This window comes from Lolium rigidum, chromosome 4 (genome assembly GCF_022539505.1).
Source record: "Lolium rigidum isolate FL_2022 chromosome 4, APGP_CSIRO_Lrig_0.1, whole genome shotgun sequence".
NCBI classification, from domain to species: domain Eukaryota; kingdom Viridiplantae; phylum Streptophyta; class Magnoliopsida; order Poales; family Poaceae; genus Lolium; species Lolium rigidum.
Window position 1 is genome coordinate 108,724,799 of NC_061511.1, and position 24,874 is coordinate 108,749,672.

General features: G+C 44.0%; 1 protein-coding gene across 1 annotated transcript; it reads left to right on the forward strand.

The window, feature by feature from the left end:
* The first annotated feature begins 2,176 nt into the window (after positions 1–2,176).
* LOC124708602 (N-alpha-acetyltransferase MAK3-like) lies at positions 2,177–5,413 on the forward strand. Its single transcript, XM_047240283.1, has 4 exons — positions 2,177–2,430; positions 2,531–2,657; positions 4,649–4,704; positions 5,014–5,413. Exons 1-4 carry the CDS (start codon positions 2,227–2,229, stop codon positions 5,224–5,226), a joined length of 600 nt encoding a protein of 199 aa, XP_047096239.1. The 5' UTR covers positions 2,177–2,226; the 3' UTR covers positions 5,227–5,413.
* Positions 5,414–24,874: the final 19,461 nt, after the last annotated feature.

Consider the following 24,874-nt stretch of genomic DNA (forward strand, 5'->3'; position numbering starts at 1 on the left):
TGCACAAAAACGAGACACCAGAGCAATTCTGCTGAAAACAGCGTTAGTCCGTGTTAGTTGTATCCAAAATACACAAATTAGAGGCAAAACAATAGCAAAAGTGTTCGGGAAAGTAGATACGTTTTGGACGTATCATTGGCCTGGTTTCCTCTCAGATCTGTGGATCGGGGAGGGTGGGTTCCCTGGGCACGGTCGAATTTCGACCCTGCCGTGGAGTTTGCGGAGTCTGTTCTAGAGTCGGAGGAGTGCTGATGTTGTTTCCTTCTCCTCGGCCGGCCGTGGTGACGAGGGAGAGGAAGGAGATGGCACCATTGTCTTCCTTTTTAGGTTTTGTGTTCTTCTGGTGGTTTGCGGCTTTCACGTTTTGTAGTTTCTTCCGGCCGGCCTTGGTGGCGAGGGGAGGAGGTGGTTCGACGTGTCGATGCCAAACTCAGCCAGATGGTCGAGCGTTCAGCTGGTGGGAGAAAGACCCTTCTTCCTCCTTGTCGGTATGATTTGCTGCTGCTGTTCTTCTTCTTCTTCCTCGGTGCTGATGCTGGAGGGAGTTCCTGGTTTGCCCAGGCGGATGGCCCGGCCGCGGTGCTGGACCGGTCGGTTGACTCGAGTTCCCTTCCTTCCGGAAGGGACACTTTTCGCGGTACTCAAAGCCAAAAATGGCGACGGCTGCTGCAGGCGTGTTGGATTGGTGTCCATGCCTTCTTGGCGCTGTTGTAAAGGAAGGAGGAAGCAGCGTGGTGGCAATTGTACCGTGGTTGAAGATGATGACCTACTTGCGCTTGGTTGTAGTTCTTTCTGCTGCAGGGGTCTTCTCCCAAGATTATGGGATGATGACACAGGGCTCCGGAGATCTTCATGGGTTGTGGTGGTCTTAGGATGTTCTAGGTGTTCTTGGTCCTTTGTGTTTGTGTTTCTCTGTGCTTGTAAGGTCAACAACTTTGTATCTTTCCATGATATGAATGCAAAGAAATTCTCAAAAAAAGAAGCCAATAAGGTGATCTAGAGCTCCGCCTAGTTCCTTCCTCATACATACTTCGGTGAACCAAAATTTATCCTAGTATACCAACCTCTAATTATTCCATATCACAGACAAGATTGACCCAAATTTTGGACTCAAAACTGGAATAACAGAGAAAAATTGGAAATATTCTAGTAATTCAGATATTTTGATGTGTGTTTTGGGATAGTTTTACCCCAATTGGATCATTGGTTTATGATCCAATAGTTTTTTCTAGTCTCAAAACATGAATATGCGTCTCCATCGAGTTGCCCATTTGAATCATCAGATTCATCCTTGCAACCACAATTGGTGATCTTCAGATCATTCAAATACAAGTGAGTTATTACTCACACAAGAAGGTCGGAAGCTGAGTAAAAGTCATGTCCGATGACTACTGATGATCCGAGCATTTTTGATGAAACAAATTAGACACCTCAACTCTCTCGTCGTGCCCGGTGATCTTCACATCATCAATACAGGGTCAATAATTAACAACCGCAATCTGGTCATGTCGTCGGTGAAATCCACGCCATCAACCCCTACTCCATTCTCGTGTGCTACCAGAACATTTGGGCTCTAGACGGCTGGACCAGAACAATGTCGTCTTCAACTCCCACGTGCGACATGTTGTCCTTTGACCGTGATGCACATTTGGACTCGAACAAAGTCATACATTCATTACCGGCTTGTTGATTCGTAGGATTCTTATAACATAGGATTAGGAAAAGCACATGATGTCTAGCTGAATGCTACACATGGAACCTATAGAAAAAATTTCAAGTAGCATCTGACTCGAATGAAAAACAAAGAAATTGTAACATGAGGTTTGAGTGGATACATTTTTTTTTCTCCAAAATTTAGTGCAATGCAATCAATCCTAAAGAAAAAAGTTCTACTATATATTTCTAAGAATTCCAATCGTACAAAACAAACGGTGCACTTTTTTTTAGAATGAAAATCCTACATTTTTTTGAGACAATCCTACATTTTTATGGCATTCTTTGAATCAAAGAGCCCTAAAAGGTTAGGCAAAAAAATCCGATGTGGGCTTCCTCTCGTTCAGGTAGAGATTAACATTATACCGGGTTTTCGCGACACGAGCTCGGCCCACGTCCCTTCGGCCTAAAGTTTAGTTAGGCTAGCCCACCGGCTTGTCCAATAGCCCGTGCGTCCCCCCTCGTCCAGCTCTCCGTCGCCGCCGCCGATCTTGGCTCATCCTCCGGCGACTTATGTCGGCGGCAGTGATGCCGGCGACTGCCCCTGCCGAGGGCGAAAGCTCTTCCAGCGGCGTGGAGGAGATCGCGTATGTTAGTTACGGAGGGGAGCAGCACCTCCCACTGGTGATGTCGCTGGTGGACGAGGAGCTGAGCGAGCCCTACTCCATCTTCACCTACCGCTACTTCGTCTACATCTGGCCTCAGCTCACCTTCCTCGTACGCCTGTGTCCTCTCCTTGCTCTCTCCTTCTAAAACTTTGTGGGTTTCGTGTATTCTGACGGTTTCTTGTTTTTTTTCTGGGGGATTCGTCGGAAAGGCGTTTGATGCCAAGGATGGGAAGTGCGTGGGGACTGTGGTCTGCAAGATGGGGGAGCACAGAGGCTCCTTCAGGGGTTACATCGCCATGCTCGTCGTCCTCAAGCCCTACCGAGGCCGAGGAATCGGTGAGTCAATTTAGATTCCTAAAAAATGCTACCTTTATCTTTTTCTTTCGGTCAATGAATTGTTGCTAGGAGGCGATGTGTGATCTTGGAATCTTGCTATGTATGTATGTCTAACGTTGTAGTATGGACTTAGTGAGGTCTATTGGAAAGACAGTCTTGATAATTTTCTACTCGTAGAGATCTTACGTTTGTATACTTTTACTTCAAATGCTTCGTCTTCTGTAGTGTATGTAACTGCTAAGACTCTGTTTACTCTTGTATATGGGTGTGGCCTTTCGTTCTTTGTGTTTTTGCAAGGTTGCAATGCTGAATCCCGTAGTTGAAAGACATGATTAATGGTCATTTGCTCTGTAAAGAAATGAAATATCAACTGTTATCACAAAAGCATTTGATTGCATGACGCAGTTTGGCTTGTTTCCTTTCTTATTTCGGAGTACACATTGTGCTTTCTGTGGAAAGTGTCCGGAGTTCACAGCTTGTTTGATTCATTTGGTTTGACTGGGAGCAACTTCTTTTTTCTCGATAAAGAGCATTTTATTACTTAAAAGGCTTAAGCATTAGACCTGGCCTCTGCATAACTAAGGTTTAAGCATTGCTTAAAGGGCAACCTTTATGCTTGCATTTATAATTTATCTGCTTGGTGTGTCTCAGATGGAAGTGTTTTCCTTTCGCTTCCAAATCTGTGCAAAAGAACTGGTATAGTTTCTAAGTGTGCCTTTTGCTCCGCAGAGTACCACAAAGAGATTTATTACAGACATAATGCATATTCCGAGCATTTATATGCAATTAATTAAATAACTTGACCAACTTGTGGACTTGAGTGTAGAGTACAGTTTTTTCCCACTTCGGTCAACAAGTGTTGGTGGAGTGGCAAGGTTTTTTTCTATGTGGATTATCATATGTTCTTTTTGGCACAATCAACAGGGTATTTGTATAAGGGAAATGTGCTGAAAACCTTGGATTACCGTGTGCTGTTCTTGATATTCTTATGTTTTTTGTGACATCATATATCTTTTCCTTATTATGCTTTGATCAATTTGTGTGTTAGTTCTTAGGACTAACAGAAGTTTTTTTTCCTAATCCCCCTTTGTTTGCTGATCTCTCTATGCTTACCTTATGCTGTAGAATTACATGTGGCTTAACATTCCCATATAAACATGTTTGGTTAGCACAGTTTTTCCTGATTTTCTCCAATTTTTTTGATTTGCAATTAGTTTTAATATGAAAAACCGAACTCGGCTAACCAGGCACTAACACCTCATGGAACTGTTTAAAGAACAACGAGTGTGACACCAGTTACTCCGGGGAATAAATTCTGACCTGATGGATCGAACCCTGGTGGGCGAGTTGGTGTTGACACACAATTTTAATATGATGTTGCTTGTGTTGTAGGACTTAATTTAGTCCATTATCTATGAATAGGTTTTGGAGTGCATTTCTTATTCTCTTTCAGAAAGAAGCAGCTATGTTATTTATTTTGTTGTTCTTGTTTGACCTTAGGTCTGCTTCAATTGCAGAAAGAAAAGGTGCATTTGTTTTTCTTTGATGCTATTATTTCTTGACAATTGACATGCATTCTTGTACTCCCTTCCCTTGAACTGTCCAATCTTTTTTTTTGTTAATTGCAATTGATATGTGCATCATTATCTACCTAACCTAGCAAGCTATTCTAAAATAAATCTAGCAAACTTTCTTGCCCGTCTGGTTTTCTGTAACTTATGTTCTGCAGCAACTTCCATATATTGAGTTCTGGAAAATCTATAAGGTAGTTCAGTCTGTGGCAAAAATCAGATATCATTGCATTTTTTGCTCTAAACAGAAAACATAGTGAAGTTTCTTAGTGGCATAGTGTTTCTAATTTGTACCACGTAGGAATTATCTTTTGTCTACTCCTTACATTGGAACCCTTGCAATCTCAGTCTTAGAGTTTAACATGCTATGAATGTATTAGTCTCGTTAACCAGCTAATCATATATTTCTTCATGATGCAGCAACTGAACTGGTTACTAGATCCATTCGTGTAATGATGGAATCTGGCTGTGAGGAGGTAATTCTAGTATATTTCTGCTAGCCTTTAACTTTTCATTTCATTCTAAAAATATTACATGTGAGATAACATATCAGTTATATAATTCAAATACTAAAACTTGTTATAATTATTGATCTTACCTTCATCAAGCCCGAGTCATCATCTAGCTTGTTTGCTAGTATATATTTATGGTTCAAAACCTCTTTGAAAAGAAAAGAAAAACAATGATGAATAGATTATCCTTCAGTTACCACAATACTTGTACATTTTGCTTAACAGTGTAAACAACAAAAGGATTTGACATGTTGACTCGTGCTTGCAATCCAGGTGACGCTTGAAGCAGAAGTTACAAATAAGGGTGCCCTCGCTCTGTATGGTCGCCTTGGCTTTATCCGAGCAAAGAGGCTGTACAGGTACTATCTAAATGGTGTCGATGCTTTCCGTCTCAAATTACTATTTCCACGCCCCCAACTTGGTCTACATCCGATGATGGTGGGTGAGGAGAGAGATGAACAACACATGGATTCGCCTTATTTGTGATAATACTGTACCCTACTCAAAAGTGGAATCAGATGGAAACGAATCCGGATTTATTTTGTGATCCTTTTCCTGTTTCATTCTTTATATTGACATGTAGCTTGAGTGCAGATTTTCAGCATCAGAACACAATTGCTGGTAACTTTCAAATTCAGAGAATGCATATAAAAGTGTCAAAAATTTCAAAATACATCAAACTCGCAAGATCCTTTGGTGAGCTAGTGGTGACTGGTGATGCCTGGGCTGGTATGTCCAGCTGCATGTAGAATTTATGTAATATAACTCAAGCGAGAGACCCTGATTCTGAATGGGTAGATTAATCATACCTAGGCCACCTTTTTCTTTGGCCGGTAGACCATCTATCTACCATGCTGCTGATGACTGCGTGTGAATGTGTGATCAAATCTTCTAACAGACTTACGCCATAGGCAGTGTCTTTGGGCAGATTCAATGATTTACTGATGGAGGTAGAGAGTACACATTGAAACATCGCCAAGGAAGAAAGATTATCATTAATATGGGTCACATGACCTCCATATATAACCAGATGTTTGTGCTTGTCAAAGGATGCTTCACAGTTATCAACTAATGACGAAAGATCAGCAACAGATGGGTGAGTAGTTCGAGCGGTAGGCGTAGATAAGTGGAAGGTAGCGATCCCGCTTGACATCCGATTACCCTGGCAAGATCATGGTCAATCTTAAGTACAATACGCTGAGCATATAGGACTGTCCCTGTAGAATGACATGTAGGTTTTGCAATTGAAGAGCATATGCAGGCATGATGATAATGGCATCGTCGGCCTATTGGATAACTGGAGAATTCTCCAAGGCAGGCAGGGGAATGGGACATCAAGCCTTCAACGCAAGCAGAGTTTGTGATTGATTGTAGTAGGCCTACGCCAACAGTACTCGACATCAGAATTCCGTCCCTGGTACACCATTTAGAAGAATAACCGATGAACCAGATTAAAAATGGACCTTGTCCAACTAATCCAGCAGGCATCAAAGCCTTTGAACTACATACCCCCAATAACCGTGTGATGCTCGATTGTGTCAAAAGCCTCTTCAAAGTTTAATTTCAAAATGACACATTTAGACCTAGAAGCATTTCATTGATAGATTTTTTTTCAATTTTATTGATAGATAATTGTGAAGGCCCAACCATGAGAATCTTTTATGGTATACCCTTTGATAAAACCATATTGGTTGCGATGCGCCAGTTATGTAAAACCATTTTTGCAAACGAATCGCAAGATTTTTTTAAAATACTTTAAGGAGATAATTGAGGAGGGAAATGGGGGAATAGTCATTAATGGCTTCAGCGCAAACATAGTTCAAAACCTTTGAACTACAGAACCGCAAGAATGGTGTGATGCTCGATTGTGTCAAAAGCCCCTTCTAAGTCTACCTTTAAAATGACACATTCGCACCCCGAAGCATTGCATTGATGGATAAAATTCGAAGGCCCAACCAAGATAACCATGTATCGTATGCCTTCTGATAAAACTGTAGAAGCATTGGGTTGATGGATAAAATTGGAAGACCCAACCAAGACAATCGTGTATAGTACGAATCCCCTCCCTGGCAATCGCTCGCTCGAGTGATCGGTTTCTCTCGGCGCGGAGCGCTCGCGCGAAAGCGCGACTCAATTCCCTTTGTATCATGTAGTGTTTTAATTGTGTTCACACGTGTTCACACTAACAGCTTGTATTACTACTTTGCAAGTTGCATGCAGCCAAGAGCGTTCACACTGCATGCATGCACATGCACGAACCATCTCATGGATTTGCATTTAATGAGCCAACTTTTCGACGACTCTTTCATAAGTTGTTGCATGCATACACATAGCATCTCACTCTTTTTCTTCGAGCACGAGGCGAGACTCTCAATTCTCTTTTTGCAATTCCCTTTTGGGTTTTTTTTCGTACGGTAATTCATATTTAATGGGTTCCTTTTGCAATTCCCTTTTTCGGGCCAGTGGTTTTTAAGGAGGAAAATAACGGGTGGGAAGATCCACTTGCAACTCAAATGAACTACCACTTGCTACTCAAATTAAGTACTGTTTTAAGTTGTAAGCTAACAAAAGTTGCTAAAAAAAATCTTAATGAAAATTACTTTTTAGGGTTGCTAGGTATTTATTTTTACCGTTGATAAATAACGGGGCACCGGGTTGATAACTTGTAAACAAAAAAAGAGTCGCTACATATTTTAAATTAAATTAATTTTTTAGGATTGATATTTATTTATATTTACCATTGATAAATAGCGGGTCACCGGGTTGATAGCTTCTAAACTAAAAGAGAGTCACTAAAATATTCTAACTGAAATACTTTTTAGGGTTATTATTTATTTATATTTATCATTGATAAATAACGAGGTACCGGTTTGATAGCTTGTAAAATAAAAAAATGTTCGCTAAAATATTCTAAACGGAATACTTTTTAGGGTTGGTAGTTATTTATAATTACCATTGATAAATAATGGGGCGCCGGGTTGATAACTTGTAAACTAAAAAGAGTCGCCAAAATATTCAAAATAAAATTAGATTTTTAGGGTTGGTAGTTATTTATATTTAATGTTGATAAATAACAGGACACCGGGTTGATAGCTTCTAAACTAAAAAAAAAATCGCTAAACAGTTTCAAATAAAATTAACTTTGAGGTTGATAATTTAATACATTTACCGTTGATCACTCAAGTACAGAGGGGTTGATTATTCAGATAGAGAGGGTTGATAAATTTTAGCCCGAAAAAAAGTTTCTCGAAACATATCAACATGGGTGCTAGTTTTGAAGATCTCGTTGAGACGGATTTATTGGTGAAAGCGAATCTTAATTTGGAGTTGTCGTTTGAAAGTTAAAACGTTTTGAATTTATAAATTTGGAAAAGATTCCGCTGACATCAGCATATTCGTCTATTTGTGCATGCATGCAGAACTTTCCCTCAATAGGCTACACCAGGTTGATAATTTATACATTTACCATTGATCACTCAAGTACGGAGGGGTTGATTATTCAGATAGAGAGGGTTGATAAATTTTAGCCCGAAAAAAAGTTTTTCGAAACATATCAACATGGGTGCTAGTTTTGAAGATCTCGTCGAGACGGATTTATTGGTGAAAGCGAATCTTAATTTGGAGTTGTCGTTTGAAAGTTAAAACGTTTTGAATTTACAAATTTGGAAAAGATTCCGTCGACATCGACATATTCGTCTATTTGTGCATGCATGCAGAACTTTCCCTCAATAGCCTACACCAGGTTGATAATTTTATACATTTACCGTTGATCACTCAAGTACGGAGGTGTTGATTATTCAGATAGAGAGGGTTGATAACTTTTAGCCGGAAAATAAGTTTATCGAAACATATCAACATGTGTGCTAGTTTTGAAGATCTCGTCGAGACGGATTTGATTGTGAAAATGAATCTTAAATCGGAGTTGTTGTTTGAAAGATAAAACATTTTAAAATTTCGAATTTGATAAGTTTTAGCATGGACGTGAGTAAGAGAAAGGAGAAGAAAGAGGTTTGCTCACGTAACCCAAAAAGCTGTCGAAAAGTGATCGCTAAGCAAGCTTTGAGCGAACGATCGCCAGCTAGGGTCGCCCTGTATAGTATGCCTTTTGATAAAACTGTACTGACTGCGTTGCACAATCTTGTAGAAATCCATTTTGCAAGGAATTGGCAATAATTTTTTTAAAATACTTTAAGGAGACAATTCAGTAGAATAATGGGGCTATAGTCATTGACGGCTTCTGTGAATAATTTCTTCGGCGCCGAGGCACTGTAAACCAATCCAACCAGCCCAAAAATCATTACAGAGCTTATAAAAGCCAGGAGCAATAATGGACCAAACACATCTTTAGGGACAAACCATTCAATCCATTGGGACCGGGAGCACAATCACAGGGGGTCAAATGGATAACACTGTCACTTCCTTCATAGAGAATGGAGTAGATAGAGCCTTGAGATCAAGAATTCTACTGAGAAGCTCCTGCTGACCAAAACAAATATCAGGGACATGCGAGACCCCCGTTTCAGCTCTGAATTCTTCTAAGACAACTGTCGGCGTAAAAACAAAGAGGGGTGAGCCCCCTTTCGTTCAACAAACCTAAATCTACTAAACCAAGTACAAGAGATTTACTTTTTAGCAGAACTGAACCCCTCTGTAGCAAGTAGATCCGTGCTCTCATTTTTGAATCACATACAGTTGGAAAGATCCATACGGTGTCATTTTTCATTTATAGAAACCCCAAAAAGGAATATTTACATGTGAGGGAGGCAGAAAAACTAAATAAATCACAATTGTCAAGCCATTGCTGCGTTCCTTCCTTAAGACTAGGCTTAGCTCTATGCATAATCAAAGAAAAGTATTCTTTGAACATGAGGAAACATCAGTCCTGGACCAGAAAAAGAAGGGGGACCAGGATAGATGTTTTTTCATGTTCAAAGACAGATGTTTCTTCATGTTCAAAGAAACATATTTCTGATAATTAGATCACTTGTATTAAGTCTATCTAGAAGCAACAGCCAGAAAAATAATTTCTGCATAGATAGGCAACGTGATTTCCAAATCCATTTTATTGGCTCTGCTGCCTCCTCAGAATTAATGATAGCATCATAAAAGTTTTCAGAGCATCTCTAATTGATCCCCCTATAATCGGTTAGAGGAGTAAAATTTCGGCTTTACTCCCATAAACCGCACCTAGCAGATCCCCTAAAAGGTTTAGAGTAAAAATTATAAGATTCAGCCCCACATAGGAGTAAATATACTCAACCTCGACCGCAAGGTATAATTTTGGCTCTCCCACCCGCTTCGGCATTGTCCCCCCTCGACTCCGGTACGCTGGTGGCAACGTCTCCGCCGACACCCCGCGCCCTCCGCCGCCCTATGACACCACTTAGAGGCGCTTGACGTCACCGGAATGGGCTAGTATCTCCGCTTGCACGGGCGCGTCGATTTTCTCCGATTTGGTGCAAGATAGAGCCACAAGAAGCTCAATTTTGTGCAAAATGGAGCAGGCGTTGGAGGAAGATGCTTTAGTTCGGCCGCAACAAAGCTAGTGTCGCTGGAATCAAGAGGGAGATCGGCGAAATCCCAACCGTTGTATTTTGGCCATGGAGAGCTTGGTGTGCGAATATGACCGAGGTTAGAGTGGGATCTTAGTCCACCAAGCCCCGCCAGTCATATTGCAACCTATCCCGCCGATGATCAGCTTCGGAGCTAGCTCTATGCCACCAACGGATAAATAATCAGTTATGCGGTATTTTCTCTCTACATCATTGCTATAATGACTTACGTGCCTTCACGATAAATACTCGGTTTGATGGTATGGGAGGGATGACGTGGTCATTAAACACCCTCATCATTGTCTATGAGGAGGCCTGGTTCACTGGTGATAATCCCAACTCGCGATTCTTCATTAATTAGCCTTGATTTTCTCCTTAAAGTGGTCATTTATGCATAAAAATAAATAACCAAAGAGATTTTCACATCTATGCAATAATTACTGATTAGTGGTAGGTCTAGAGATCTATTTCCATATTAATGTTGAATAATATCTGGTTTAAACAACAAAAAAAATCAGTGTTTTTACCACTCATCACAAACCTACTTGGGGGAGTGGGAGTCCCCATGGACATCCCCGCTTGGTTGGCTGCCCTAGGTGGGGCCCATTGGCCAAGGTCCATGTGACCCCTCATGGGTTTTTCCCTTCTAAAACTTTCCACGTCCGGTCGTGGAATATTTCGAACCTTATGTAGTCTTCTGTGAAATTTCTAGATCGTTCCGTAGCCTTCCATATATGCCGAAACATATTTCAGACAATCTCATTACATTCTGGGCACTTAAAGAATAAAATAAGACTCTCCGAGTATCTTTTGGAATTGATTATTATATATTTTCTATCGCAATCACATTCTAGTTGCCGTTAAACCATTAAGTGTGTGATCATATGGGTTCAGATATATGCGAACATCTCTGGAACACCTTCTACCACAATAATTGATGTCAAGGGCTTGATAACCACAATGATTCCTGCATATACCACGAAGATCTTTGCCGTGTGACATTCCTTAGTACGTGTGACATTGATACGGGCATGGAGGCCTATGTGGAGCCCAATTTGGGACTCCACCAGCCTAGTTATCTTATTTTATGTAATGGTCATATGTGGGCCAGTTAGGATTGAAAGATCGAGATGTCGCCTAGAGGGGGGGGGGGTGAATAGGCAATTACAAACTCTTGTGGATTTGTCTTGTAAGAATGCGGAATTAAACTAACGTTTAGTTTACAAGCACAAACCCTAAATATGCTAAGCTCAACTAAGTGTAACAATGGCAACTAGAGCTAAGCAAGATAGGCACAATATATATGTAGCACAAGTGATAGCAAGATATATGTACTTCAAGCACGATGGCTATCACAAGGAAAGAGAGCTCGAGTATAGAAATAACCGAGGCACGCGGAAACGAGGATGTATTCCCGTGTTCCCTTCCTTTGCAAGAAGGTACGTCACGTTTGGAGGAGTGGAGGTCCCACGAAGGATTCCCCGCGCCACGAAGGCTCACCCTATTCTCCGAACCACACCCACGAAGGATAATTGCCCTTTCCTTATGGTTAGCTTTTCCTCCGCTCCGGAGATGGCAAGCTCCACAACCACTTCACAAGCTCCACGAAGGAGAAGCCCGGGCCTCTTCACAATCTTCTTGAAGAGATCACCGGAGCACCAACCGCCAAGCCAACTAGGAGGTCTCCCTCCAAGAGTAACAAGCTCACGGTCTCTCACTCGAACTAATCGTGGTGGAGAGCTCAACACTATGCAATGATGCAAAGAAAGAACACTAGAGGTGTTCAAGTCCTTCACACTCAAATCCCACCAAAGCAACGAATGCTAGGATGAGATTGAAGAGGAAGAACAATGGGGAAAGTCAACAAAAGACTCCAAGATCTAGATCCCAAGAGTTCCCCTCACTTAGAGAAGAAATGGATTGGTGGAAGTGTAGATCTAGATCTCCTCTCTTAGATCCCTCAAGAATGAGCAAGAATCAGGGGGGACAAGAGAGAGAGCAAGTTCTTCAAAGGCCACAATGGAGGTGAGAGAATAGAAGAACTAACTTTGCCCAAGGTGGAAGAAGGGCTATTTATAGCCCAAGAGCAAATAAAACTGTTGGGGGAAAAAGACAAAGAAAACGGGCAGAAAAACTGGTCAGAAAAACGGCCCAGCCGGCTGCCAGGACGGCCGACCGGATTTGGCACTGATGAGGCCAGTGGCCTGTCCGGTCGGACCGGCCCAACAGCCGGGCGGGGCAGGCCGGTCACGGACCGGGCCAGCCGCCGGTCGTGGGCCAAAAGGCCACTGGAGGCGGCCCGGATGGCACCAGCGCCGGACCCGGTCGCGGACCGGGTGGGCCGGTGGCTGGGCCGGTCGGCCGGCTGGCCCCTCCCTTTTTCTCTTTTTCTTTTTATTCTTCTTTTCTCCTTTTTCCTTTTTCTTTAATAACTAATGCTACCGAACTCCGATTCGCATGAAACCAATTTTGTTGGAAAGGTAACGACGAAATATGGAGACTCCTCACAGAACATTTTTTAGAATGATTTTAGAGAGGGAGTCTCCCACCGTCAAGAAACGGTGAAGACGTCCAAACTCGAAAACGCAATAGAAGATGCATGCGGATTCCGTTTTCAATGAACTTGGGCTTGTTGTAAAGCTAGCAACAAGCTCAAGAACCTCACACAGAGAAACACGAAGAAGCAATAAGGATATGCAAAGTATGCAAAGGATTGAGCTCCCTAAGACGATGTGATCAAGTTACCCAACCGAAAGCCCCTCTTGATAGTGCGACTATCTATCCTATAATCCGGTCTCCCAACAACCACCTTGAGACCGGTAAAAGGAAAACCTAGCAAGGCCATACCTTTGCCTTGCGCATCCCACTTGATCTTGATGATAGCTCTTCACGCTCCACTCAAGCCGGAATGCCTCACTTGATCATCGTCGCTTCGTGTAGACTCACAAATGCTCCCCCATACACCATGATGGGAAAGCTCTATTGATGCACATATTCACGTGACCATTATCACCAAATGGACGGCAAGCTTCAAGCATGTGATTCACTTGAGATGCTCATCTTGAACTTGCCCGACTCAATCTTGTATCTTCTCATACTCACTTAAGATAGAGCATGGCTAATATTGAGTTCCACATAAGAACTGCATCTTCATTTCATCTTCTTGATCATATCACATATGTATCTTTAAATCGATGATCTTGATGCCAATACACAAGGTGTATCTTTATCTTCATGGCATCCATACTTGAATCCAACACATGGAATACAAGAAGTACCTATGGAATATTCCTTCATATAAACTCAATGAAAACATTAGTTCATAGGGGTTGTCATTAATTACCAAAACCACACATAGGGGCAATATACCCTTACAAGGGTTTTTATTGATTTGAGTTAGTTTGGTTTGGTTTGGGCCTGTCCAAACCAAGGTAGAGAGGCCCACTAGGGGCTGGCCAGCCACCACCCCCTCATATAAGGAGATGGTGCGGCTAGGGTTGAGGTAGACAAGTTTTAGGTTAAAAACAGTTGCGTGTGTTCACGTGTATCATCCCTCTGGGGGTACGGCGCTGCCGTTTATCTAGTTCGAAATATATCCGCTGCGAAGGTTCTTGTGTTCATCAAGGATTATCTAGCTCAAGTTTGAGGCGTATCGTTCATCGATCCGTTGCTTGCTGGATTCGTCCCTCTTCTCCAGGCTGCGTTCATCGCGTTGTTGGGAGGATCTACTACCCCGGATTCTCGTTGTGAAAGATCGGGCAACATCCTAGGAGGATCTGCTGAGATCCCCGTTATCATGTGGTATCAGATTTCTGGGTTGCTCACGGCGAGGTTTTGTTGATCGATCTCTTCGGATCGGTTTGCATCGGAGGAGATTGGCTCTAGGTCGAAGGAGGTTGGTTGGAGGAAGTTTGGTGCTGTTGTGGTGCAGTTTGCCTATCATCCATGGCTGTTCCAGGTGTCAAAATCGCGAATTTTGGTGGCTGGAATTGGGAAGAAGAAGGCAGATCGCGACCAGATCCGGCGCCCAGACCGGCCGACCGGCTCCTGGACCGGCTGGGTCGGTGCCATATCCGGTCAGATCGGGATCCAGACCGGCCCACCCGATCAAAACCGGACCCCAGGCCGGTGCCAGCCGGGCCAATGTTCTGTTTGTCGGGCCAAGACGTCCGGCACCCAAGCCGGTCAACCAGACCCTTGACCGAATGTTCCGGTTTACGCGGGGGGGGGGGGGCAACCGGGCTCCAGGCCGCACTACTAGGAAAAGGCCTAGCCGTAATAATGGTGTCAGTGGCGCACATCTATTTTGGTACGCTACTGGTAGTTAGCAGTGGCGCACCAAAAAGTGGTGCTCCACTGATACAAATATAGCAATGGCGCACTGCCTTTGAGGTGTGCCATTACTAAAGTTTGACCAGATCCCACCCGTCCCCTAAACTTAGCAGTGGCGCACCCTTTAGAGGTGCGCCATTGCTATCTAACATACCAGTGGCGCACTGATGGCGTGTATTTCACACGTTCGTTGGGCAACCCCAAGAGGAAGGTATGATGCGCACAGCAGCAAGTTTTCCCTCAGAAAGAAACCAAGGTTTATCGAACCAGGAGGAGCCAAGAAGCACGTTGAAGGTTGATGGCGGCGGGATGTAGTGCGGCGCAACACCGGAGATTCCGGCGCCAACGTGGAACCTGCACAACACAACCAAAGTACTTTGCCCCAACGAAACGAGTGAGGTTGTCAATCTCACCGGCTTGCTGTAACAAAGGATTAACCGTATTGTGTGGAAGATGATTGTTTGCGAGAGAAAACGATAAAACAAGTATTGCGAGCAGATTTGTATTTCAGTATTAAAGAATGGACCGGGGTCCACAGTTCACTAGAGGTGTCTCTCCCATAAGATAAAAGCATGTTGGGTGAACAAATTACAGTCGGGCAATTGACAAATAGAGAGGGCATAACAATGCACATACATGACATGATAAGTATAGTGAGATTTAATTGGGCATTACGACAAAGTACATAGACCGCCATCCAACCGCATCTATGCCTAAAAAGTCCACCTTCAGGTTATCGTCCGAACCCCTCCGGTATTAAGTTGCTAAACAACGGACAATTGCATTAAGTATGGTGCGTAATGTAATCAACAACTATATCCTCGGACATAGCGCCAATGTTTTATCCCTAGTGGCAACGAGCACAACACAACCTTAGAACTTTCTCATCCATTGTCCCAGGTGTCAATGCGGGCATGAACCCACTATCGAGCATAAATACTCCCTCTTGGAGTTAAAAGTAAAAACTTGGCCGGAGCCTCTACTAGAAACGGAGAGCATGCAAGATCATAAACAACACATGTATAATAACTTGATAATTAACATGACATAGTATTCTCTATCCATCGGATCCCGACAAACACAACATATAGAATTACGGATAGATGATCTTGATCATGTTAGGCAGCTCACAAGATCCGACAATGATAGCACAATGGGGAGAAGACAACCATCTAGCTACTGCTATGGACCCATAGTCCAGGGGTAGACTACTCACTCATCACTCCGGAGGCGACCATGGCGGCGTAGAGTCCTCCGGGAGATGATTCCCCTCTCCGGCAGGGTGCCGGAGGCGATCTCTGGATCCCCCGAGATGGGATCGGCGGCGACGGCGTCTCGATGGGTTTTCCGTATCGTGGCTCTCGGTGCGGGGGTTTCGTCACGGAGGCTATTTGTAGGCGGAAGGGTAGGTCAAGAGGCGGCACGAGGGCCCCACACCACAGGGCCGCGCGGCCAAGGGGAACCTCGTGGCCCCTCTTCGTCTCTCCTTCGGACTTCTGGAAGCTTCGTGGAAAAATAGGCCCCTGGGCTTTGATTTCGTCCAATTCCGAGAATATTTCCTTACTAGGATTTCTGAAACCAAAAGCAGCAGAAAACAGCAACTGGCACTTCGGCATCTTGTTAATAGGTTAGTTCCAGAAAATGCACGAATATGACATAAAGTGTGCATAAAACATGTAGATAACATCAATAATGTGGCATGGAACATAAGAAATTATCGATACGTCGGAGACGTATCAGCATCCCTAAGCTTAGTTCTGCTCGTCCCGAGCGAGGTAAAACGATAACACGGATAATTTACTGGAGTGACATGCCATCATAATCTTGATCATACTATTTGTAAAGCATATGTAGTGAATGCAGCGATCAAAACAATGTGTATGACATGAGTAAACAAGTGAATCATAAAGCAAAGACTTTTCATGAATAGCACTTCAAGACAAGCATCAATAAGTCTTGCATAAGAGTTAACTCATAAAGCAATAATTCAAAGTAAAGGTATTGAAGCAACACAAAAGAAGATTAAGTTTCAGCGGTTGCTTTCAACTTGTAACATGTATATCTCATGGATATTGTCAACATAGAGTAATATAATAAGTGCAATAAGCAAGTATGTAGGAATTAATGCACAGTTCACACAAGTGTTTGCTTCTTGAGGTGGATAGAAATAGGTGAACTGACTCAACATTGAAAGTAAAAGAATGGTCCTCATAGAGGAAAAGCATCGATTGCTATATTTGTGCTAGAGCTTTGATTTTGAAAACATGAAACAATTTTGTCAACGGTAGTAATAAAGCATATGCATCATGTAAATTATATCTTATAAGTTGCAAGCCTCATGCATAGTGTACCAATAGTGCCTGCACCTTGTCCTAATTAGCTTGGACTACCTGGATTATCACCGCAATACATATGCTTTAACCAAGTTTCACAAAGGGTACCTCTATGCCGCCTGTACAAAGGTCTAAGGAGAAAGCTCGCATTTGGATTTCTCGCTTTTGATTATTCTCAACTTAGACATCCATACCGGGACAACATAGACAACGAGATAATGGACTCCTCTTTTAATGCTTTAAGCATTTGACAACAATTAATTCTTTTCTCATTAGAGATTTGAGGATATTTGTCCAAAACTGAAACTTCCACCATGAATCATGGCTTTAGTTAGCGGCCCAATGTTCTTCTCTCACAATATGCATGCTCAAACCATTCAACTCAGTGTAGATCGCCCTTACTTCAGACAAGACGAACATGCATAGCAACTCACATGAAATTCAACAATGAGTTGATGGCGTTCCCCAGTGAACATGGTTATCGCACAACAAGCAACTTAATAAGAGATAAAGTGCATAATTACATATTCAATACCCCAATAGTTTTTAAGCTATTTGTCCCATGAGCTATATATTGCAAAGGTGAATGATGGAATTTTAAAGGTAGCACTCAAGCAATTTACTTTGGAATGGCGGGAAAATACCATGTAGCATAGGTAGGTATGGTGGACACAAATGGCATAGTGGTTGGCTCAAGTATTTTGGATGCATGAGAAGTATTCCCTCTCGATACAAGGTTTAGGCTAGCAAGGCTTATTTGAAACAAACACAAGGATGAACCGGTGCAGCAAAACTCACATAAAAGACATATTGAAAACATTATAAGACTCTACACCGTCTTCCTTGTTGTTCAAACTCAATACTAGAAATTATCTAGACCTTAGAGAAACCAAATATGCAAACCAAATTTTAGCATGCTCTATGTATTTCTTCATTAATGGGTGCAAAGCATATGATGCAAGAGCTTAAACATGAGCACAACAATTGCCAAGTATCACATTATCCAAGACATTTATAGCAATTACTACATGTATCATTTTCCAATTCCAACCATATAACAATTTAACGAAGGAGAAACTTCGCCATGAATACTATGAGTAGAAACCAAGGACATACTTGTCCATATGCTACAGCAGAGCGTGTATCTCTCCCATAAAGTGAATGCTAGGATCCATTTTATTCAAACAAAACAAAAAACAAAAACAAACCGACGCTCCAAGAAAAAGCACATAAGATGTGATGGAATAAAAATATAGTTTCAGGGGAGGAACCTGATAATGTTGTCGATGAAGAAGGGGATGCCTTGGGCATCCCCAAGCTTAGACGCTTGAGTCTTCTTGATATATGCAGGGGTGAACCACCGGGTGCATCCCCAAGCTTAGAGCTTTCACTCTCCTTGATCATGTTGCATCATACTCCTCTCTTGATCCTTGAAAACTTCCTCCACACCAAACTCGAAACAACTCATTAGAGGGTTAGTGCACAATATAAATTGACATATTCAGAGGTGACACAATCATTCTTAACACTTCTAGACATTGCATAATGCTACTGGACATTAGTGGATCAAAGAAATTCATCCAACATAGCGAAAGAGGCAATGCGAAATAAAAGGCAGAATCTGTCAAAACAGAACAGTTCGTATTGACGAATTTTAAAATGGCACCAGACTTGCTCAAATGAAAATGCTCAAATTGAATGAAAGTTGCGTACATATCTGAGGATCACTCACGTAAATTGGCATAATTTTCTGAGTTACCTACAGAGAATTAGACCCAGATTCGTGACAGCAAAGAAATCTGTTTCTGCGCAGTAATCCAAATCTAGTACTTACTTTACTATCAAAGACTTTACTTGGCACAACAAAACACAAAACTAAGATAAGGAGAGGTTGCTACAGTAGTAAACAACTTCCAAGACACAAATATAAAACAAAGTACTGTAGGTAAAAACATGGGTTGTCTCCCATAAGCGCTTTTCTTTAACGCCTTTCAGCTAGGCGCAGAAAGTGTGTATCAAGTATTATCGAAGGGTGGTACTTCTACAGCGGGGTGCGGAGTTTTCTCAACCAGGCATAGTATATTAGATACATAAGTTTTAGCATCTCCCTTTTCATTAGTTTTAGGCGTGCTACTCTCATCAAATAAATTTTCGGGAACAAGCCAAGCATAGTTATTTTCTAGCGCATCATTCATAGCTAGGAGCTTACATGGTATTGGTGCTTTGATCTCCCCACCATCATCAATATTATTAGTGTATCTTATTCTATCCATATCCATCTTTTCAAGGAGACTAACAAAATTAGTAGGAGAATCAAGCATATTAAATTTAGCAAAGACCTTTCTAGCTTCTCTTGCTAGACCACCAAATTCTCTAAGAAGGGTTTCTAAAACAAAATCTTTCTTTTCCCCTTCTTCCATATCACCAAGTGTGAAAAACATGTGTTGGATTATAGGATTAAGATTAACAAATTTAGTTTCCAACAAGCGAACTAAATGCGCAGCGAGCAATTTCATAAGTAGGCGCAAGGTCTACCAAGTGTCTATCTTCAAAATTTTCAATGGTACTAACATGGTTGAAGAATTCTTCTATATTATTTCTCCCAACTATAGACCCACGTCCTACCGGTATGTTTTTTGTGGTAAAATTAAAAGGAAACATGATGAAATAAGTAAAGCAAATGCAAGTAACTAATTTTTTTGTGTTTTTGATATAGCAAACAAGATAGCAAATAAAGTAAAGCTAGCAACTAATTTTTTTTTTATTTTGATTTAGTGCAGCAAACAAAGTAGTAAATAAAATAAAGAAAGACAAAAACAAAGTAAAGAGATTGAGAAGTGGAGACTCCCCTTGCAGCGTGTCTTGATCTCCCCGGCAACGGCGCCAGAAAAGAGCTTGATGGCGTGTATTTCACACGTTCGTTGGGCAACCCCAAGAGGAAGGTATGATGCGCACAACAACAAGTTTTCCCTCGAGAAAGAAACCAAGGTTTATCGAACCGAGGAGGAGCCAAGAAGCACGTTGAAGGTTGATGGCGGCGGGATGTAGTGCGGCGCAACACCGGAGATTCCGGCGCCAACGTGGAACCTGCACAACACAACCAAAGTACTTTGCCCCAACGAAACAGAGTGAGGTTGTCAATCTCACCGGCTTGCTGTAACAAAGGATTAACCGTATTGTGTGGAAGATGATTGTTTGCGAGAGAAAACGAGTAAAACAAGTATTGCGACAGATTTGTATTTCGGTATTAAAGAATGGACCGGGGTCCACAGGTTCACTAGAGGTGTCTCTCCCATAAGATAAAAGCATGTTGGGTGAACAAATTACAGTCGGGCAATTGACAAATAGAGAGGGCATAACAATGCACATACATGACATGATAAGTATAGTGAGATTTAATTGGGCATTACGACAAAGTACATAGACCGCCATCCAATCGCATCTATGCCTAAAAGTCCACCTTCAGGTTATCGTCCGAACCCCCTCCGGTATTAAGTTGCTAAACAACGAGACAATTGCATTAAGTATGGTGCGTAATGTAATCAACAACTATATCCTCGGACATAGCGCCAATGTTTTATCCCTAGTGGCAACGGCACAACACAACCTTAGAACTTTACGTCACTTGTCCCAGGTGTCAATGCGAGGCATGAACCCACTATCGAGCATAAGTACTCCCTCTTGGAGTTAAAAGTAAAAACTTGGCCAGAGCCTCTACTAGAAACGGAGAGCATGCAAGATCATAAACAACACATGTATAATAACTTGATAATTAACATGACATAGTATTCTCTATCCATCGGATCCCGACAAACACAACATATAGAATTACGGATAGATGATCTTGATCATGTTAGGCAGCTCACAAGATCCGACAATGATAGCACAATGGGGAGAAGACAACCATCTAGCTACTGCTATGGACCCATAGTCCGGGGGTAGACTACTCACTCATCACTCCGGAGGCGACCATGGCGGCGTAGAGTCCTCCGGGAGATGATTCCCCTCTCCGGCAGGGTGCCGGAGGCGATCTCTGGATCCCCCGAGATGGGATCGGCGGCGACGGCGTCTCGGTAAGGTTTTCCGTATCGTGGCTCTCGGTGCGGGGGTTTCGTCACGGAGGCTATTTGTAGGCGGAAGGGTAGGTCAAGAGGCGGCACGAGGGCCCCACACCACGGGGCCGCGCGGCCAAGGGGGGCCGCGCCGCCTAGGGTGTGGCCCCTCGTGGCCCCTCTTCGTCTCTCCTTCGGACTTCCGGAAGCTTCGTGGAAAAATAGGCCCTCGGGCTTTGATTTCGTCCAATTCCGAGAATATTTCCTTACTAGGATTTCTGAAACCAAAAACAGCGAGAAAACAGCAAGCGGCACTTCGGCATCTTGTTAATAGGTTAGTTCCAGAAAATGCACGAATATGACATAAAGTGTGCATAAAACATGTAGATAACATCAATAATGTGGCATGGAACATAAGAAATTATCGATACGTCGGAGACGTATCACGCACCTATATGTGGTGCGCCATTGGTAAGTCTTGGTGTATGGTTATAAATAAGCATGTGTGTGTGGTGCGCCACTACTATTCAAAAGCAGCAGCTGGCTCTGAATCAATATCTGACGAGGCCACCAACAGCCTATAGAGCCCACCTACCGCTAGAATGTGATCCGCGTATCACCCGATCTCGACCATCCACACCCACCCATCCAACGGCCCCAACAACACACAAAGAAACACAAACCCATCCCCATCTCGGCCCCATCCACCGACAGCCGCCCCATCAGCTCTCCACTTTCCCCTCCCCAGCACCAGGCTCCTCTCTCTCCAATAATCACGCCCCATCAACTCTCCAGCATCGATCTCTCCCTGAGAACCACCAACCGCACCACCACTCCCCCCTCTCTCATCTCAACACGGCGGCGCCAGCTTCTCGTCAATGAGCAAGCAACAAGCGCTATGTGCCGCCGGCGAGGAGGCTCGTGTCGACGACGAGATGCGGGAGCTCATCTCGGGCCTGCCGGAGGAGGTGGAGGACAAGTGCCTCCTCCACCTGCCCTTCGTCGACGCCGACACGCTGGGGGCCAAGCCGTCGAGTTCGTCCACACCGGTGGCGGTGGCGGCTGCTTCCGCCCGTCCCCTGCGGCGGCACCGCCGCCAGGTCCTTCGCTGTCGTGGTGCTCCCCGCCCGCGGCGAGATCTACGTGAGCAGGGGCGTAGAGGTGGAGGAGGGCAATGACGGTGCGAAGGCGGTGCGGAGCGTGGCGGTGTACAAGGCGGCGACAAACAGATCTAGAACTCCATCGGCGGCCGTCGACGCCTGCCTCCGCCGGCGACATTCGGGTGCAGGAAGCCGGCATGATCTGTCCCTGTAGAGTAGTGACCCGATTGCTTTTTTGTTTTTCTTTTAGGGATTTAGTTGCAAAGTTACACACTACTGTACTTTTAGTTCTGTAATAAATGTTGAGTACCTTTTTTGTTCTTACCGCGATAGAAAACGAGATAGGATCTTGCGAGCAGCACAGAGCTGTAAAAGCTGCTATTTTTTTTTGTTTTTTCCTCATACTAGTAGTGGTGCACCTCTGCCTTGTATTTGTGGTGCATGTAGTGATGCGCCATTGCTACTTGCCATACCAATGGCTAGTGCACGACTGCTAACAGTTAGCAGTGGCGTGTGCTATGTGTGCTGCTCTGGTTTCCGAACGGATTGAATCCATCCGTGCTCGCACCCAACCTGATGTTTCTGGGATCTGCCCCAAAGCTTTCGAATTCATTGTCTAATGCTTTTCACTGGCTTGCATCCGAAGGGTGCGTCAGCACTGGGTGCTCAATCCACTCTTCATCATTCAACACTGCCTCCTTTCTTTCAGCGTGCTAGCGCACGAGCTTTGCTTCCTTGCAGTCCGCGTAGAACCGTTGAAGCCGGGGGCGAGCGGGAAGTACCACACAACTTTCCGAGGAGCTTTCTTCTTCCCTTTCTTGTACCGTTCAGCGTCACACACAAGACATTTGGTCTTGTCCATGTGCTCCTTGCGATACATGATACAGTCGTTGATGCAGGCGTGATACTTTTCGTGGGGTAAGTCAAGAGGGCACGTGATTCTCTTGGCCTCGGCTAGACTACCAGGACACGTGTTCCCGGCAGGAAGGAGATCTTTCACGTATTCCAGAATGTCGTCGACGCTTGTGTCCGTCCATCCGTGTTTCGCCTTCATCTGCAGCACATCGAGAGCTACTCTCAAGCGGGACTCCCCCAACCCGCGACCTGAGTCGTACAACGGAGTATTCGAGTCTATCTCGAGTTGCTCAAGCTTTGATTTCCGCTTGGCGCCTTTCATCTTTTCAAGAAGCAGATCTTGAAGATGAGGGTCCCGCACGACTAAAGCTAGCGGCACCTCTTCATCGTCGTCAAGGTTATTGTTGTCGTCAAGGTTATTGTCGTCGTCAAGGTTATCGTCCTGTGCGACAAACTCTTCATCGTCATCAATATCATGATGCCCTCCTTCTTGCCGGCCATTACCACCTGCTGTCGTCGCCCCATTGACCTCCGCGCCATCATCACTCATCCATTGAGTGTGTCCATGCATGAAACCATTAGTGAGCAGGTGCCCCTGCAATTTGCCTGAATAGGGGTCAAACCATTTCACTCGTTTGCATCTTCAGCACGGACACAATACCTCCGTGCGGTTATTTTCATACATTTCGATGATCGCGTGTTCTAGATATCTCATCACGACACTTTCACTCATCTCGATAACCATTATCGCCTGCACGGTAAGATTATATAATTGATTATAACCATGCATCCGTCGGTAGTTTTCACGGAAAATTTTGGCATGACCTTCCTACACGGTAGGACATAGGAGCGCGCAAATGTGCCGAAACGGAAACTTAAAGAATCAACATTTCGGCGCAACGTTGGCAACTCATTTTCAACGCCAACACACACAAGCACAAACACAACATATATATATGCCACACACGAGAGCTTTGCTTCAAATGTCCAACATACGTCAATTTCATTCCTCAATTTGTTCATTAATCACCTATTTGTTTGATATATTTATCGACGAGATCGAGACGACGCGCCGCGACAATGGCGTATGGAAGCCGACTTTCTAGATCTAGAACTAGATCTAGATTGAGCGGTCAATGCGCGATAGATAGATCTAGATCTACATAGGGATGTGGGAGATGCATGTAGGAAGGGAAGATTTGCTCAAAAAATATGATTTTGTTTGGTCAAATTGGCTAAATTTGGGGTAGAAATGGGCAAAAAATAGGTGGGTTGGGAGAAGGGTCGGGTTGTGTGGAGGAGTGAGTGTAGTGGCTTGTGAGTGCTGGTTGGTGGCTGAAATAACTCCCAGGTTACTGCCGGCGCACCAGGACCTGGGTGCGCCGGCAGTATATAAGCCATCCGGCTATATCTGCTTCAGGCCAGGCCCACGAAACATTGCCGGCGCACCAGCCTAGGAGCGCGCCGGCAATAGCAAATTACCGCCGGCGCGCTCCTGGGCTGGTGCGCCGGCAATGTTTCGTGGGCCTGGCCCGAATTGGGTGAGGCCATGCCAGGAAAAAGCGCCGGCGCGTCGAATCCACTGGTGCGCCGGTAGTGGGCAGGCATCGCCGGCGCGGCTAGTATTTGGTGCGCCGGCAGCACGTTCCACCGGCGCATGCATATGGTGGTGCGCCGACACCACTTGCCTCTACCTATAGGCTTTTCCCTAGTAGTGTGCGCCACTGATAGCCAAAAGTGGTGCGCCACTGATAAGCTGTTTCCTAGTAGTGTCGGCCCGACCGGTGTACAGGCCGGTTCGACCGGGCCGCAGACCGTCCAGGCCGGTGCCCAATCCGACCAAACCGGCACCCTAACCGGCCAAGCTGCTGCTGTTGCTGCTGTTTCACATGTGCGTGTTGTTTTGCATG